This window comes from Urocampus carinirostris, chromosome 12, assembly GCF_059441175.1.
Source record: "Urocampus carinirostris isolate Australia breed hairy pipefish chromosome 12, RoL_Ucar_1.0, whole genome shotgun sequence".
NCBI classification, from domain to species: domain Eukaryota; kingdom Metazoa; phylum Chordata; class Actinopteri; order Syngnathiformes; family Syngnathidae; genus Urocampus; species Urocampus carinirostris.
The window spans coordinates 14,870,101-14,884,307 of record NC_142360.1 but is presented as its reverse complement, the minus strand read 5'-3'; the positions used below and the strand labels follow the sequence as shown (position 1 = coordinate 14,884,307).

At 39.8% G+C, this 14,207-nt stretch overlaps 2 protein-coding genes across 5 annotated transcripts in view; one reads left to right on the top strand and one right to left on the bottom strand.

The window, feature by feature from the left end:
• The window catches only part of LOC148355034 (regulator of G protein signaling 4-like), a 171,650-nt gene that overhangs the window by 138,917 nt on the left and 18,526 nt on the right, over positions 1–14,207 (top strand). For 3 of the 4 annotated variants that reach the window (XM_088350347.1, XM_088350345.1, XM_088350348.1), the window contains exon 1: positions 13,405–13,514. The exons of the other annotated variant lie outside the window; for it this stretch is intronic. The gene's annotated coding sequence lies outside the window, so the exon portion shown is untranslated. Of the gene's footprint in view, positions 1–13,404; positions 13,515–14,207 lie in introns of those variants that run through there. 4 annotated transcript variants of the gene reach the window in all.
• Positions 8,023–13,279, bottom strand: LOC148355035 (uncharacterized). Its single transcript, XM_088350343.1, has 7 exons — positions 12,995–13,279; positions 12,755–12,868; positions 12,517–12,604; positions 11,511–11,677; positions 10,958–11,071; positions 10,605–10,691; positions 8,023–8,880 (listed from the first exon to the last, which is right to left on the bottom strand). Exons 1-7 carry the CDS (start codon positions 13,208–13,210, stop codon positions 8,140–8,142), a joined length of 1,527 nt encoding a protein of 508 aa, XP_088206469.1. The 5' UTR covers positions 13,211–13,279; the 3' UTR covers positions 8,023–8,139.

The following is a 14,207-nucleotide window of genomic DNA, read 5'->3' as shown; positions in this document are numbered from 1 at the left end:
TGTGAAAATATTGCGCGTTTGGGTCTACCATCTGTTTGTGTACTGACAGCCATACAAGATGTGCATGTGCGGTGCGGGAGAGGGAGGGTGGGGGATTAGTGGCGGAGACGAGACAGTTTACGATACTAAAGCTCCTACACTTAAAATTAAAATTACTGTAACTTTAAATAAACATCCATCCATCCATTATCTTCTGCTTATCCAGGGTTTGGTCGCGGCCTGAGCCACCTCAACTGACTCCTCTCAATGCAGAGGAGCAGTGGCTCTACACAGAGTTGGATGACTAAGCTTCTCACCTTTTTTCTAAGGGCCCGGTCACACAGCCGTTTGCGTCTGTATCGAGGCTGAATCACGGCCAGAAATTTCTGCCTGTGAAGCGGACGCTATTGAACGCTTCGAGATCGCCATACAGACGAGAGACGGCAGTGCTTTACACGCGGTCGGAAATTCACACGCGGTTGGCAGCGCAAAACTTTAGGGCCCGGTCACACAGCCTTTCACGGGCGTATCGAGGCTGAATCACGGCCAGAAATTTCTGCTCGTGAAGCAGACGCTGTTGGACGCTTTGAGATCGCCATATAGACGAGATACAGCAGTGCTTTACTCGCGGTCGGAAATTCACACGCGGTTGGCCGCGCGAAAAAGTTTTGCGCTGCTCAAAACTTTAGACCACGTGTTAACCGCGGGCGGCACACGTGGTACAAACGAGGTAATGACGCGGAACGACGTGCTATGGCCGCGGCCAGGGCGTGGTTACACGTGGGTAGGACGCGAAATTTCAGCGGGTAATCGTGGGTGGAGCACGGTCATAGCATGTTCTGCGCCTGTATCGCTGTGTTATTATGTGAAATTAGTGTGTTACGCGTGTGACGGTCAAACGCCTTTCTCCGCGTATATACAGCGCGATTTGCCGAGCACACGTCAGTTGTGCTCGAAACGTCAAGGGGTGAACATGGATCTCCGTCACCGTAGTGACCTCGTCTTAATCCATTTTTATTTCTTGACATTTATTTTCATTTCATAACAAGATAATAAAATAAAAATGAAAAACTATCACAATAATAACATATTGGCTTCTTCGGTGCCATAGCTTGAAATCTTGATCTTCACTGGACTGTGTCTTGAGCGGTTATGATTTCTACAGCCCGGTGTTATGCCGAGAAATGCATCCCTTTCGAGATTTGCATCCCCTCGCTACTACAACCACTTTTAGCTCGTTTTATCTCACTTTTATATCACTTTTAGGGAATGTAATGGCGAACATATAACCAAATCCACTTCGTCTTGCATTTGTTGGGAATGTAATACAACTTAAACCATTCCGTCTTTGTTTTTGTTGTGAACGTAATCGAACGGTAATGCACACCGTATATAAATCACTTTTGAGAACTGTTATGCACTCTACCGTAAAGCTTATTATGCAGAAATAAGCTTTACGGTAGAGAGCATAACAGTTTCAATACGAGCGATTTGAATAGAAAAAGGAAAAATAAACATGTTACCTGCTCAAAAGTGATTTGTATACGGCGTGCATTACCGTTCGATTACATTCACAACAAATACAAAGACGGAATGGTTTAAGTTGTATTACATTCCCAACAAATGCAAGACGAAGTGGTTTTGGTTATATGTTCGCCATTAAATTCCCTAAAAGTGATATAAAAGTGAGATAAAACGAGGTAAAAGTGGTTGTAGTAGCGAGTAATCTCGGCAAGGATGCATTTCTCGGCATAACAAGTCGATGGTCGTGATGGAAGAGCTGGGCAGAAACGGGTCGAGAAACAGGTCGACAACAGGTATCAGGTAGGAGAAAACAGGGCAGGAAAATGTCGAAAGGTATGGCGCTTGCCTAGCTGGGAGCATAGGTTCGCAAACGGTCTGACAGCTTCCGCTTGGAAGCCGGGGGTTTAAAAAGAGTCTTTGAACCAATCAGCGCTCAGGGCTGTTGGCGCCAATTGGGCAGTCACAGGTGCCCTGAATCAGCAATCATGACAACGTTACTGTTTACATGTTTAGGATTTCAACATACTAACCAATAGAAAATATTTAAGGATCAAGAAAAAAAACAATCTAATAACTACAAATTGCACATCCTCAATACTAAATTGATCAAACTGATACCAATACTAATACATATTTATTGATCGGATCATCCATATCGTTACTACGTACTACATAGCAATACATTCCGTCTGCAAAAATGACAATTAGAAAAAACAACACCATAAAATCCCCCCAAAATAGATTCCCTATATTTTTTAATTGTTATTTAACTTTCATTAGTTTATGGTAGCGGAACGACGGCTGAGCGGTTAGTGCGTCAGCAGCACTATTCTGAGGTCATGGGTTCAAATCCAGTCTTCTTGTGAGGAGTTTGCATGTTCTCCCTGTGCTTGCATGGGTTTCTTCCAGGCAGCTGGGATGGGCAACCCTAGTAATAAGCGGTGCAGACAATGGATGGATGGATGCATAATTTCTGTTACCAGATTGTTAGATGGCGACTTTAATGCAGCTTATATCACTATCGGTTTGCATCGTGAATATTGATGCTTAGAAAAACATGGCACTTATCAAAATTCAACAACAACAAAAAAACATTTTTCTTCTTTCCAATTGCCTTAATTGCTGGCAATGGTTAGCGCTCACAGCTCCACTTTTGATCCTGTACCCTACAATTCAAGAGTTTGGGATCAGATAAAATTTTCCAGACAGATTTTTTTGTTGTTGTTTTAAATAAAAAGCATGATCTGCAACCTCAGTGGAACTGTTTGAATCTAGCCTTGAACACACTCCTACAGCTTATGAAATACCGATATTTCCTCTTGACAATATCTGTGAATTAATTGTTGATACAACATACATTGCAGCCTGATCATGGAAGGGGGATGACCTCATGTGCGGTCCCTTTTCAAGGTTTTTTCATTTTCCTCATGTTGAGGTTTTTCAGTTTTTCCTTGCCCTCATGTAGGTTTTAGAGCAGGTGTCTTAATAGTCTGTGGTTTGAAATAATCTGTGGTCCGTGCAGCCCTTTGAGACTCCTTGTTATTAGGGGTTATCCAAATAACCATTACTTGACTATACAAATAGCCATTTCTAACCTTCGAACCGGGCAGCACGGTGGCGCAGTGCACAGTTCTAAGGTCTTGGGAACCTCCTGTGTGGGTTCAAATCCATCTACCGGACCTCCTGTGCGGAGTTTGTATGTTCTCCCCGTGCTTGCGTGGGTTTCCTCTGGGCACTCTGGTTTCCTCCCACATTCCAAAGACATGCATTTCAGGTGGATTGGCCGGTCCAAATTGTCCCTAGGTGTGAATGAGCGAGCGAGTTGTTTGTCCCTGTGTGCCCTGCGATTGGCTGGCAACCAGTTCAGGGTGTCCCCTGCCCACTGCCCGATGATTGCTGGGATGGGCTCCAGCACCCCCGCAACCCTACTGAGGATAAGCGATGCAGCTAAAGAGATGAGATGAGAACCTTCTAACCTTCTATTTATTTTACAACCCATTTGAGAAAAAAGTGTGACTCTTCATGAAAAACACATTATTGTCTGGGTCACCCAAACTTTTGAACGGAAGGGTATGTCAGTCTACACAATATGGTGTTGTTTTGTGATCGTCAAACATTGAATGGCTGGCCAAATATTACTCATCAAAGACCTAATGTGTTTGACACCGGTGGCCTTAAGTATCTGAGAACAGTTTGTTACAGTCCTGCCTACCTCTGGTCAACCTGGTTAAGAGTGGGATCAGCTAACAATACTCGGAAGAAGTGATTCAGTGTTACTTGAAGTGAGATAAGTTTTGTTGCTTAGTCACATGCAATCAGACCAGTGTTTTGCTAGAGGGCTTTTGAGACTCGACCTTACTTGCTCTGATGATTCCGAAAGGCTCTCTTGAATGGGAGAGTGAAAAAACAGATTTGCAGCATGGAGGGGCTTTGCCTTAAACAGAGACATCATCAAAAAAGCTTCGATGAAATCAACGAGGAAAATGTTGAGATTTTTAAATGTGTGTATTCATTTTCCATTTAGCTGTGACTTTTGGGATTTAAATATCTCTTTTTTTTAAACATCGAGATTGAGTGCAGATATTTTTACTTTGGCGGTACGACACAGTCATGGTATGAAGTGAGTTAAACATTATTAGATTCTGCGTTAGGAGAGCTGCAATCGTTTGATAATGCTATTATCTGAAGGAGCCCATCTGTGTCACCCTGGGAGTTAAGATGCAGAACTCCCCTCAAGGTGGTCCCTACCATGAAAGAAAGAAGAAGTGGAGCAGCAATAATTCATTTTCACACTGTGGCTTCAGAAATGGTTTAAGCGCTCCCTTTAATCCACTGCTGAGGGCTTCACGTGGCAAAATATTGGAGTCTTCTTCACAAGATGTGACAGCTTTACTGTTTAGCTGTGAAAAGTAACACATTATTTGCTGAGGTTTATGTTTTAATGTGGGTATGTGGGGATTTTTATGGCACTATTTAATTTGTACACCCCACCCAAAAAAAACAATTCCTACCCAATATATTGCAAATATAATTTTTGTTTCTCTAAATCATATCCACAGGCTCTCTCTGTGGCCATATCAATTATGTGGGGAAATGTGATAACCGGCCGGTACTTTTCTTGCCATTTTCAACATAATTAGCCGTATTGTGTACTTTTAAAATTGGGTATTGATTATTTGAATGAGTCTCGATTTTTTAACAATTAATACTCGAAGAGACAGTTATAATGCAAATTATCATGTAGAGTTGTAACCAACCATAAAAGTGTAATGAAAATAACTCAATAAACGTTTCATGGTATATTTAAATACAAACAAAGAAAAGATAATTGGAGTTTGTCTTAGTAATGTGCAGAAAATATAAAGTACTTTTGAAATCTTAGACTGACATCTTCTGGATAAAACTTAAACTACACAAAATAAACGTTGTGGCTCTCGGCTTTTGCTGATAGCATGGTGTTACACTCATTTTAGCTTAGGGGCCACATTCTCACGGAGGGCAGACTATTGAAATACTGTCACAACAAATGTGCATCAGCTGGAGGGATAAGGGTATTTTTGGAAGTTCCAATTAAATTGGGATTCGGCATGTAAGATTTGATTATAAAAAAATTATTGAGGTTAGCCTCCCCTCAACATTTTTTCTTTCGCTCATATTTAATCTCTCGTACTGTTTATGAACTGTGCATTTGTGAGAGAAAGTAAATCAAAACAAGAAATGAATTCATTTCAACTACAGTTTTTAACAGGGGAAAACTTATGCAGCCTGGAAAGTGACAAAAAAAAGGATAAAAACAAGTATTTAAACGATTGATTTAATGATTTTGAAGTATATCTGCTTTTTGTATTAAATGTTGGGACCAGTGTTAAGAACATGAACTTTGATTAAGATGAGATGCTTAACACATCAAAAACTTTCGATTTACTTGCTTTACAGAAGCAATGTAAAAAATATGGCGCACAGGCCAAGTCAGGCCCACCGAAAGAATTGATCCAGCCTGCAAGACAAAGCTGAGCACACATCATGTTTAAATATTGTCATACAGTTATGAATACATCCACAGTGTTGCAAAATTGTTTACAGCCTCAATTCCCAGGCTTTCTAGTCCTTTTCACAGAACAGCCCGACACAGCAACCACAGGTGTGTTCTCATCCTCAAATAACAATTTCTGAAAACTGTCCTTTAACTGGAGTGTGTTATTGTGTACTTTTGACAAGTTTTCATTGTAAATGAACCCATCTGTTTTTACTTGATTTGTTTTCCCTTTGAGTGCCGATGCATTAGGCTGACTGTGGACTTTTGTCTTCTGACTGCGAAGTGTGTAAACAGGAACATGATCTGACGAAAGGGTCAGAGTGCATGTCAAGTATACAGACTTTGTCTCTCAAAGCATGAAAACTATAACCCAGTCAAAGTTATCTCATGCGTACGCTATAAAATGAGCAACGGCATTGTGATAACATTAGATAAGCTTAATTAGAAGACTGTGCTTGGTCTTTATTATATACAGCTATACAATTATTCCTACTATAATTTAACCCTATTATTTTTATTTCAATTTAAATGGCCACTCTGCAGACCACAAAATGTGTCAAAATTGTGTCTTTTTTGGGCATTTTCTTTTTAAATTATGTTACAAGGGGGATTAGAGTCTTGTTAGCACGCACACCTTTAAACATTAAGGAAAGGTCAGGGCAGTGCTGCCTAAACCAGCGAACATTCCAGTGGTTTTGGGTTTAACTATTTACATAAGAAAGGGATTAAGAACTGTTTTTTGTCCGGAAAAGAGCAGGTTCATTGTGTTTCATTCGCTGTTTTTGCTAAAATATTTATGTCGAATTATATTCTGTAAATCTCTGATATACAGTATCAATATCTTATCAATAATATGTTTAAAGAGTATGTTGTATTCATCCATCCATCTATCCATTATCTGCACAGCTTATCCTCAGTAGGGTCGCGGGGGTGCTGGAGCCCATCCCAGCTATCTTCGGGCAGTGGGCAGGGGACACCCTGAACTGGTTGCCAGCCAGTCGCAGGGCACACAGAGACAGAAAATTCACTCGCTCATTCAAACCTAGGGACAATTCGGACTGGCCAATCAACCTGACATGCATGTTTTTGGAATGTGGGAGGAAACCAGAGTGCCCAGAGGAAACCCACACAAGCACAGGGAGAACATGCAAACTCCGCACAGGAAGGCTGGTAGCTGGATTTGAACCCATGACCTCAGAACTGTGCCACGAACGCACAAAGCACTGCGCTGCCGTGCCGCCTTATGTTGTATTAATATCTTATATTTAAGAAGTAATAAAATTTGTTTTTAAGAAAGTATCAAAAGAATCTATAAACAACCAAATCAGGAGAATCAAATTTACATTTGGAATATAAAAGCACCTTTGCAACTCTCATTCCGTCTTGGTATTTTTATGGAATCTTTGAATGATACATCACTTGTTATTTGGTTATTTGCGCATCTGTCCTATGAGTCGATGTATTTCTAATCTTATGGATTTTTAAACTTTTTTTTCTGATTAAAAAAAGGCTCTACATTCATTTATCTATCATCCATCCGTACGGACGTACGTACACACGTACATACATACGTACATACTGTACGTACATACATACATACATACATACATACATACATACATACATACATACATACATACATACATACATACATACATACATACGTCCATACATACGTCCATACATACACACATATGGCGCAACAAGGGTTGCTGACTAGTAAAAATGTTACATTTTGGGATTCATGTCTTGTAATCCATTTATGACTGCTAGGGGAAGTTTTTTTTTTTTTTTTTTTTTAGGGTATTGAGTTTTGTTTAGGATAAAGGGTAAGAGAAGTACCAGTATATTACCAGTAGATGGGAATGTCTCACAGGTAAGAGAAGGGTGCTTAGGCCAAGTCATCTATTTTGCACGTGATATGTATATACTGGGAACACACTTACTGTGGGGATGATGATATGTGAAAATATGTGTGTAAAGGTTGTTTGTGATGTTTGTAAACTTTACATAAACTGAAATGGTAAGAGTGAGTCACCCATTAGCATAAGCATCAAATAGGGCCTTGTGTGAGGTATGCTATGTTATGCTGGGCTGGGTTAAGAGTGTATTGTAATGTTAATTTGTATATTTTGATACCAAATAACATGAGGTGTGTTGTTTTGGAAGGTACAGTTATGGTGATTTGTTAATTGATTCTTGAATAGTACCAATCGATGGCAATGTTATTTTATATTTAGATGGTAAAGAGATCTAACGTGATTTAGTGAGACTTGCTCAATAAATTAACCTTAATGCCAACAATTAAATTGTGTCGTATGAGACTGACATTTATGATCTGTTTTGCAGCTGAGGTAAAACAACAACAAAAAAAATATTGAAAACAAATGTGTAACATCAGCTGGACCTAGCCCGTCCACCTGGGTCCCGTTGCACACACACATACATCAATCCATCCATCTTATCAGACCTTTTCAACAGTGAACCTTTTTTTAGCATTTATTGTTTAAAAATAAAGCATCCAAGTTTCGATGTCAAGAACAGAACAGCTGAGGAGGTTTCAAAATGTTGGAGTCTGTAATGTGCACAGTTGCACCACCTTAGGCGGACGGCTTGAACATGAGGTCTTCTTCAAAGAGTTCCTCCACCAGTGTTTGGCCTTTCTTGGGTGGGGCACATTTCACTGAAAGTGAAACGGGGAAGGGCTGGATGACTGGTTGCATCTCGCCTGGGATCTGTGGATCGGGAACAAGCGGCAGCACAACTCCCACATCGCCTGCTGGCGTGTCAGGGAAGGCCGGCATGGTTACGGGCTTGTCCATGGCGGGCAACATCCTCACGGTGCCCTCTGGGTGGTCGTGGGGGGTGGTCTCGTGCTCGTGCGCGTGGTGGTGATGGTGATGTTCGTGCTTGTGTAAGTGAGCGTGCTTGTGGTCGTGGTCGAGGGCCATTTCGTGGTCGTGTTCGTGCGTGTGCGTTCCTTCCGGGTGCTTGTAGTCATGGTGGTGGTTGGGCGAGTCTCCGCTGTGGTTGTGCGCCTTGGCGTGGTGAGCGTGCACGTGGTCGTGATCGTGCCCGTGGTCATGGGAGTGATCGTGGGCGTGTCGGTGAGCACTTCCACTGTGGTGGTCGTGCGTGTGGTGGTGGTCGCTGTCTTGGGCATGCCTGGCGTTCTGCTCGTGGTGCGCGTGGCTCTTGACGTGATCGTGCACGTGGTCATGGGTGTGCGATGCGTCTACAGCGTGCGGCTCGTGGTGGCTGTTGTCATGGGTATGGGTGTCGTTGTGACTGTGGTCTGTCCCGTCGCCCAGAAGATGCAATTTCTTCTCTCGTTCAGCAGCCTAGGGAGAAAAAGGAGCAATGGTATTTTTAAACTGTGAACAAATAGTTACAATAAATTTAAGAAAGAAAGTGTTATTTATGGTTAGATGAGTGTGCTGACTTCAAGTATCTATCGTTTTTGTTTATTGTGGAGGAGCAACCACTAATTAACAAAAACAAACAACGAACTATTTGCACCAAATCAGCTGTATAATACAATGATATAAGACATAAACATATGCTGAAGGGGTAGGCTAAAGCTGAAGCTTCAGAAGAAACTGCCTCTACTCTACTCTACTCTACTCTACTCCATCTATCCATTTGCAGCACCGCTTATCCTCGCTAGGCTCTTGGGTACTATGCTATGCTATGCTATGCTATGCTATACTATACTATTCTCTGCTATGGTATGCTATGCTATGCTATGCTATACTATACTATACTATACTATACTATACTATACTATACTATACTATACTATACTATACTATACTATACTATACTATACTATACTATATGGTTGGTTGGTTGGATCCTTTAATTACTAGGGTCGTAGGGGCAAGTACAGCCTGGTGACGCTTATCTCTCTCCAGGCCAACATATGTTTCCCGTTTAAAGTGATAGGCAAATGTGCTAACCACTGCATTACTTAATTATTGAGTTACATTAGAAAAGTACATTTAAAGAAGCAAATGTTTCCGTTATGACAGATATCTTTCTTACTTTTTTAGGAATTATATTCTTTACTTCTGAAAGAAAAAAAATCTGGCCTCATTTAAAAATAATTGCCTGTTTTTAATTTTGCAGAAAAACTATTTTCTTGATTGTATTTTACATTTTTATATATTTTCACTTAATTATTGAGTAAAATTTGAAAAACAATTTAAAGGAGCAGAGTTTTCAGTCATGGCAGATATTTTTGTTATCATTTTAAGAATTCTATGTTTTACTTCTATAAGCAAAGAAATGCTGAATGTTTTTGATTTTGCAGCAAAATGTATTTATCGATTTTATTTTAAATTTTCAAATAAAAGTCATAGAAATAATTCACGAAATTAGCATGCTAATCTTTCCCATTTTAACGATATTACTTTTTGAGTTAGTTTTGAATGTTATAAATACACATTTATTGAGTAAAATCATAAACATATTTTGTAAAACCAGCAGACCTGCCGTCTGTAGTATCAGGCAATTTAGTTACTTTTCAGGAAGAATTTTTCAAAAACATGATATTATAAAACTTGTTTTTCAGTAGAATTAGAAAAACATTCCAGAGGATGAGCAAACATGTCTGAAGTCTGCTATACGAGAAAATATCAATCATATTAAGCTTTATATTTATTTGTATATTTATCGACTAGATGTGTAATAAATTATAAAATTGAAAACATGTGTAAAATCCTCTGACGGGGACCTTTATTTTGCAATGCATATTCAACATTTCATTAAGTGTCTAAACTCATTCAGAGTAATCCATGAATAAAGACATAAAAACACATGTAAATGGGCTTCCAGTGAATTAATGACTACTGTATAACTTCAAAATTTCAGCTTTGACCCGAAGATTCAGATTTAAATTTATGCTCTAAAGCTGCTATATTTTAGACAGGTGCTAAGGAAACATGTACAAACAGGAAAGCAGTTTGGTAAACTAAAAGTATGCTAATCTAATGCATGATACAACATCAAAGCCATTAAATAAAACATGATTGTTTGATAAGCAAAGAAAGTTTTGTGGCCTTACCTCAGGTTCGAAAATCTCACAGTCTACGCTGAACTCGCTATCACTAGCGGGTGTGTGGTAGTGGGAGGCCTTACAGAAACCTTTGTGCTAAATGGAGAAAAAAATAAATAAACAATCCCATCCGCACCTTTCATAGGCTTTGTGTTGGGTGGTGGCGATGTTTTAAGAATTGGATAGCACATACAAAAATGATTCTGAATTTTGGACTGTCTTCAATTCATTTAAATTTAATTGGGGATGTGGAGGTACTCTGAAAAAAAGCCCACACAAGGACATGGCAAACACACTCCCCAAATGAAATCCAGCCTACGTAATTCTTCTTTTTCCTGCAAAGGATTCATAGTTTGACTCACAGAAAACTCGCACTCCATGAGTGGACAGTCGTTGCCTGCTCCTGTTTGTTGGTTCTTGCTGCAGGTTGTCTCCTGGATTGTGTACTCGGCATGGTAAGACATCCCCATAGCCATCTAGATTAAAAAGAAATTGGTAAAATGATGACATTCAACAGTGTGTGGAAAACCTTTGAAACTGTTAAATTAAAATGAAGAGTATCTAATTTTAAGTTCTTCTGTGGTAGTTGCTTTACAATACTGGACTACAATCTAGAGTTATGCAAAATGCACAAAATGAGAGAACAGAGTACTTCCTTCCTTTGAAAAAAAAATATTTTTGTTCTTCCTTTTCATGTTCTTGGGTAACCAGCAGTAGAAAAGATAACACTTTCCCCCTGGACTCATTTAAAGAAACACTGATCTAACTTTTTAAATATTGCCCATTGATCCCATATACTGGGTCTAAATGGTATGGTGAGAAAGTCATGATTACAAGTACTGTACGATGAAAAAAAATTACATTCGTAGCTGCAATGTATTACACAAGGTAACTCTAGGGAAGCTTCAACCTTACCCCTGCAGTTGCTCGGTTGACCTTCAGCAGAGCAAACTGATTGGCCAAGCCACTCTCGTTATTGAACTTCTTCAGCGATTCCGAGACAGTTTTCTGAATTTCAGCGTTATCCAAACTGATTAAAGACTGACAGTCAGGGCACAGTTTGGACACTCTTTCTGTTGGCACTAAATGGAAAAAAAAACAGAGAAAGAGAGAAATAGAACAACCCTGGGTTTACAAGCATACTTCTCACAAGCACTGAATAAAAGTCCAAATAAACCTACCCTGTGGCTCTCTCTCTATATTTATATATATTGTTATTGTAAACGTTTTATTTACATGTGTTCACAAGGAATGTAACTGCCTGAAATAAAAGAAATGCAAGTAATTTCAATCCTAGTAAAAATGTAATTAAATCCTAAATGCAGCTGCAGCATGTTTGCAAACCACATACCTGGTCAACATTCCCTGAATGATTTTATAATGTAGAATACATAAAGGCACACAGAGAGAGAGAGAGAGAGAGAGAGAGAGAGAGAGAGAGAGAGAGAGAGAGAGAGAGAGAGAGAGAGAGAGAGAGAGAGAGAGTGAGAGAGAGAGATATATAGAGAGAGAGAGGGCAAGAGAGATGAGAGAGAGAGAGATTAAAAGAAAGAGAGAGATGCAGAACAGCAAGTAAGCCATTGTACAAGTCGTGCGCTTTGTTTAACCAAAACTTGGCTTTAGACTGACTGTTAATATGCCTATAAGGTTTCAGATTTTTTTCTTTTTAAACATTTCACAGCAGTTATTTAATAAGAATTTTGCAATTTGAGGTGAAGCAACAATAAAAAACAAAACAAAATTTGTAGCCTTTCCCCTTTCATGTAGTATTTTTAAAGCTTCTGTCCTGGTTGTTTCCCAAAGCCTTTAGGTGGTACATACATAACTTTCTTAATAAGCTTAAATCATTTGGGGGTGGAAATAATCCAGGTTGAATCAAAACGTTAATGCGAGTTTACCACTCATAATATCAGGCATCTACCTGGTCTGATGACACAGTCATACTTGTAGAGACGGACAACCCTGTGCACTCTGTTCATGTAGATCACTGATTTGCACTGGCCGTATACCTGAAAGAAATCGCCCTTTGATTGCAAATTCTCTTACAAATCTAACAATCTATTACATTGTGGCACCACCAATACTATTTAAATTTAGCCAATCAAAGACAAAAGAAAACCTTCTGTTTAAATGCATATAATGTACGTCTTGCTACTGACGGGTGTTTTTTCTGTGGGACGAGCCTCACAGTCCTTTGAGTCCTTCTTGCTTAGCACACTGCAGTTGGTCTCCACCACATCCAGTGTCAGGTAAAATACGATACCCGTTTCTCCCTGTGAGCATTAAACACAAACAAGATCATGCTATTTAATTTTAAAAGGTATACAGAAATGTGCAACTTAACATAAATAGTAGATAAAAAAAAATACATAAACACATTTGCTCCTCGAGAGACTCACATGCTTGGTGGAGTGCGCGTTGGACAAGCGATGGAGGCTGAAGACATAACCTTCCTGCCGGTCCTCGTTTATCTTGCGTAGAGCTTCGTCGGCAGCACCCATAACCAAAGCGTCTATACAAGATTCCGCCATCATGCCGTCTTGGTCAGTCAATGCCACTAGGACGTGTAACTGGCCCAAAGCCAACAACAGTGAAAAAAGGAGGCAGTTCTTCATGGTGCAGGTCGGCCTTTGATGTCTGCCAAGTGCTACACCCGACTTGGAGGTAAAACTGTCCTTTTTATATACTCTAGCTCAAAGCCACCCAAACACACTCCCATTTTTTAAACTTCCTATACAGTGCATGCGCTTTCTTGTCACCAAAGGTAAATATAACCGTCGACCCATTGCACACCCTCTCAAAACATACAATCGAATCAGGGGTTGACAGGCTGATTGACCCGTTAGGGATATTGATCAAAGAACCTCAAAACTTGCATAAGAGTGCTTATCGCCTCTGAGGACAAACGAGGGACACGAGGTGAGTACCAAATCATGATTTACTCATGGAATTCAATAGCCAGCAAAGAACAAGAGAACCCCAGATTTGGTAATGGTCTGTAAAAATTGAAATTCTACTCTGTCAGTCAAAATTCAGCCATGGCATGTTATGATCGATTAAATAGAGAAACGTTTGGCAAGTCTAGCACTAACTTCTGTTCATGTTTTGCTATGCTGATATTGCAGATTGCTGAGAGCAGCTGAAAGGTTGTTAGATAACACTGTCGAATCCTAGCTAAATGGAGAGGGATCCATTGCTCTGAAATTTGGCACAGAGTGAAACAAGCAGTCGCCATGATGGAAGGACTTGATAGAATCCATGCTGATGAAGAATGCACTAAAGAAAAAGTGGGGGAATGGGCATTGACAGACCTTTCACCTCATATGTGTGTCCACGTACCATATGCGTGCAACAAGGATACGCTGATCTCATTTAACTTCGGGTGGGAGGATACAACGTAAACCTTGGACCGGTTGTCAACCAATTGGGGGTCAAAATCTAGGTAATCCACCTTTCACACTCAAAATCAAACCGATGATTCCCTTTTGAATATTTTTTGATGAAAGTGGAGCAAAGTCAATTCGGCCTTTTTGCAATGTAGCATTAAAGTATTTTTCTAGACTCTAACTTTATATTATCAAATGTGTATAATGGTTTCTTTATTGTTGTTAT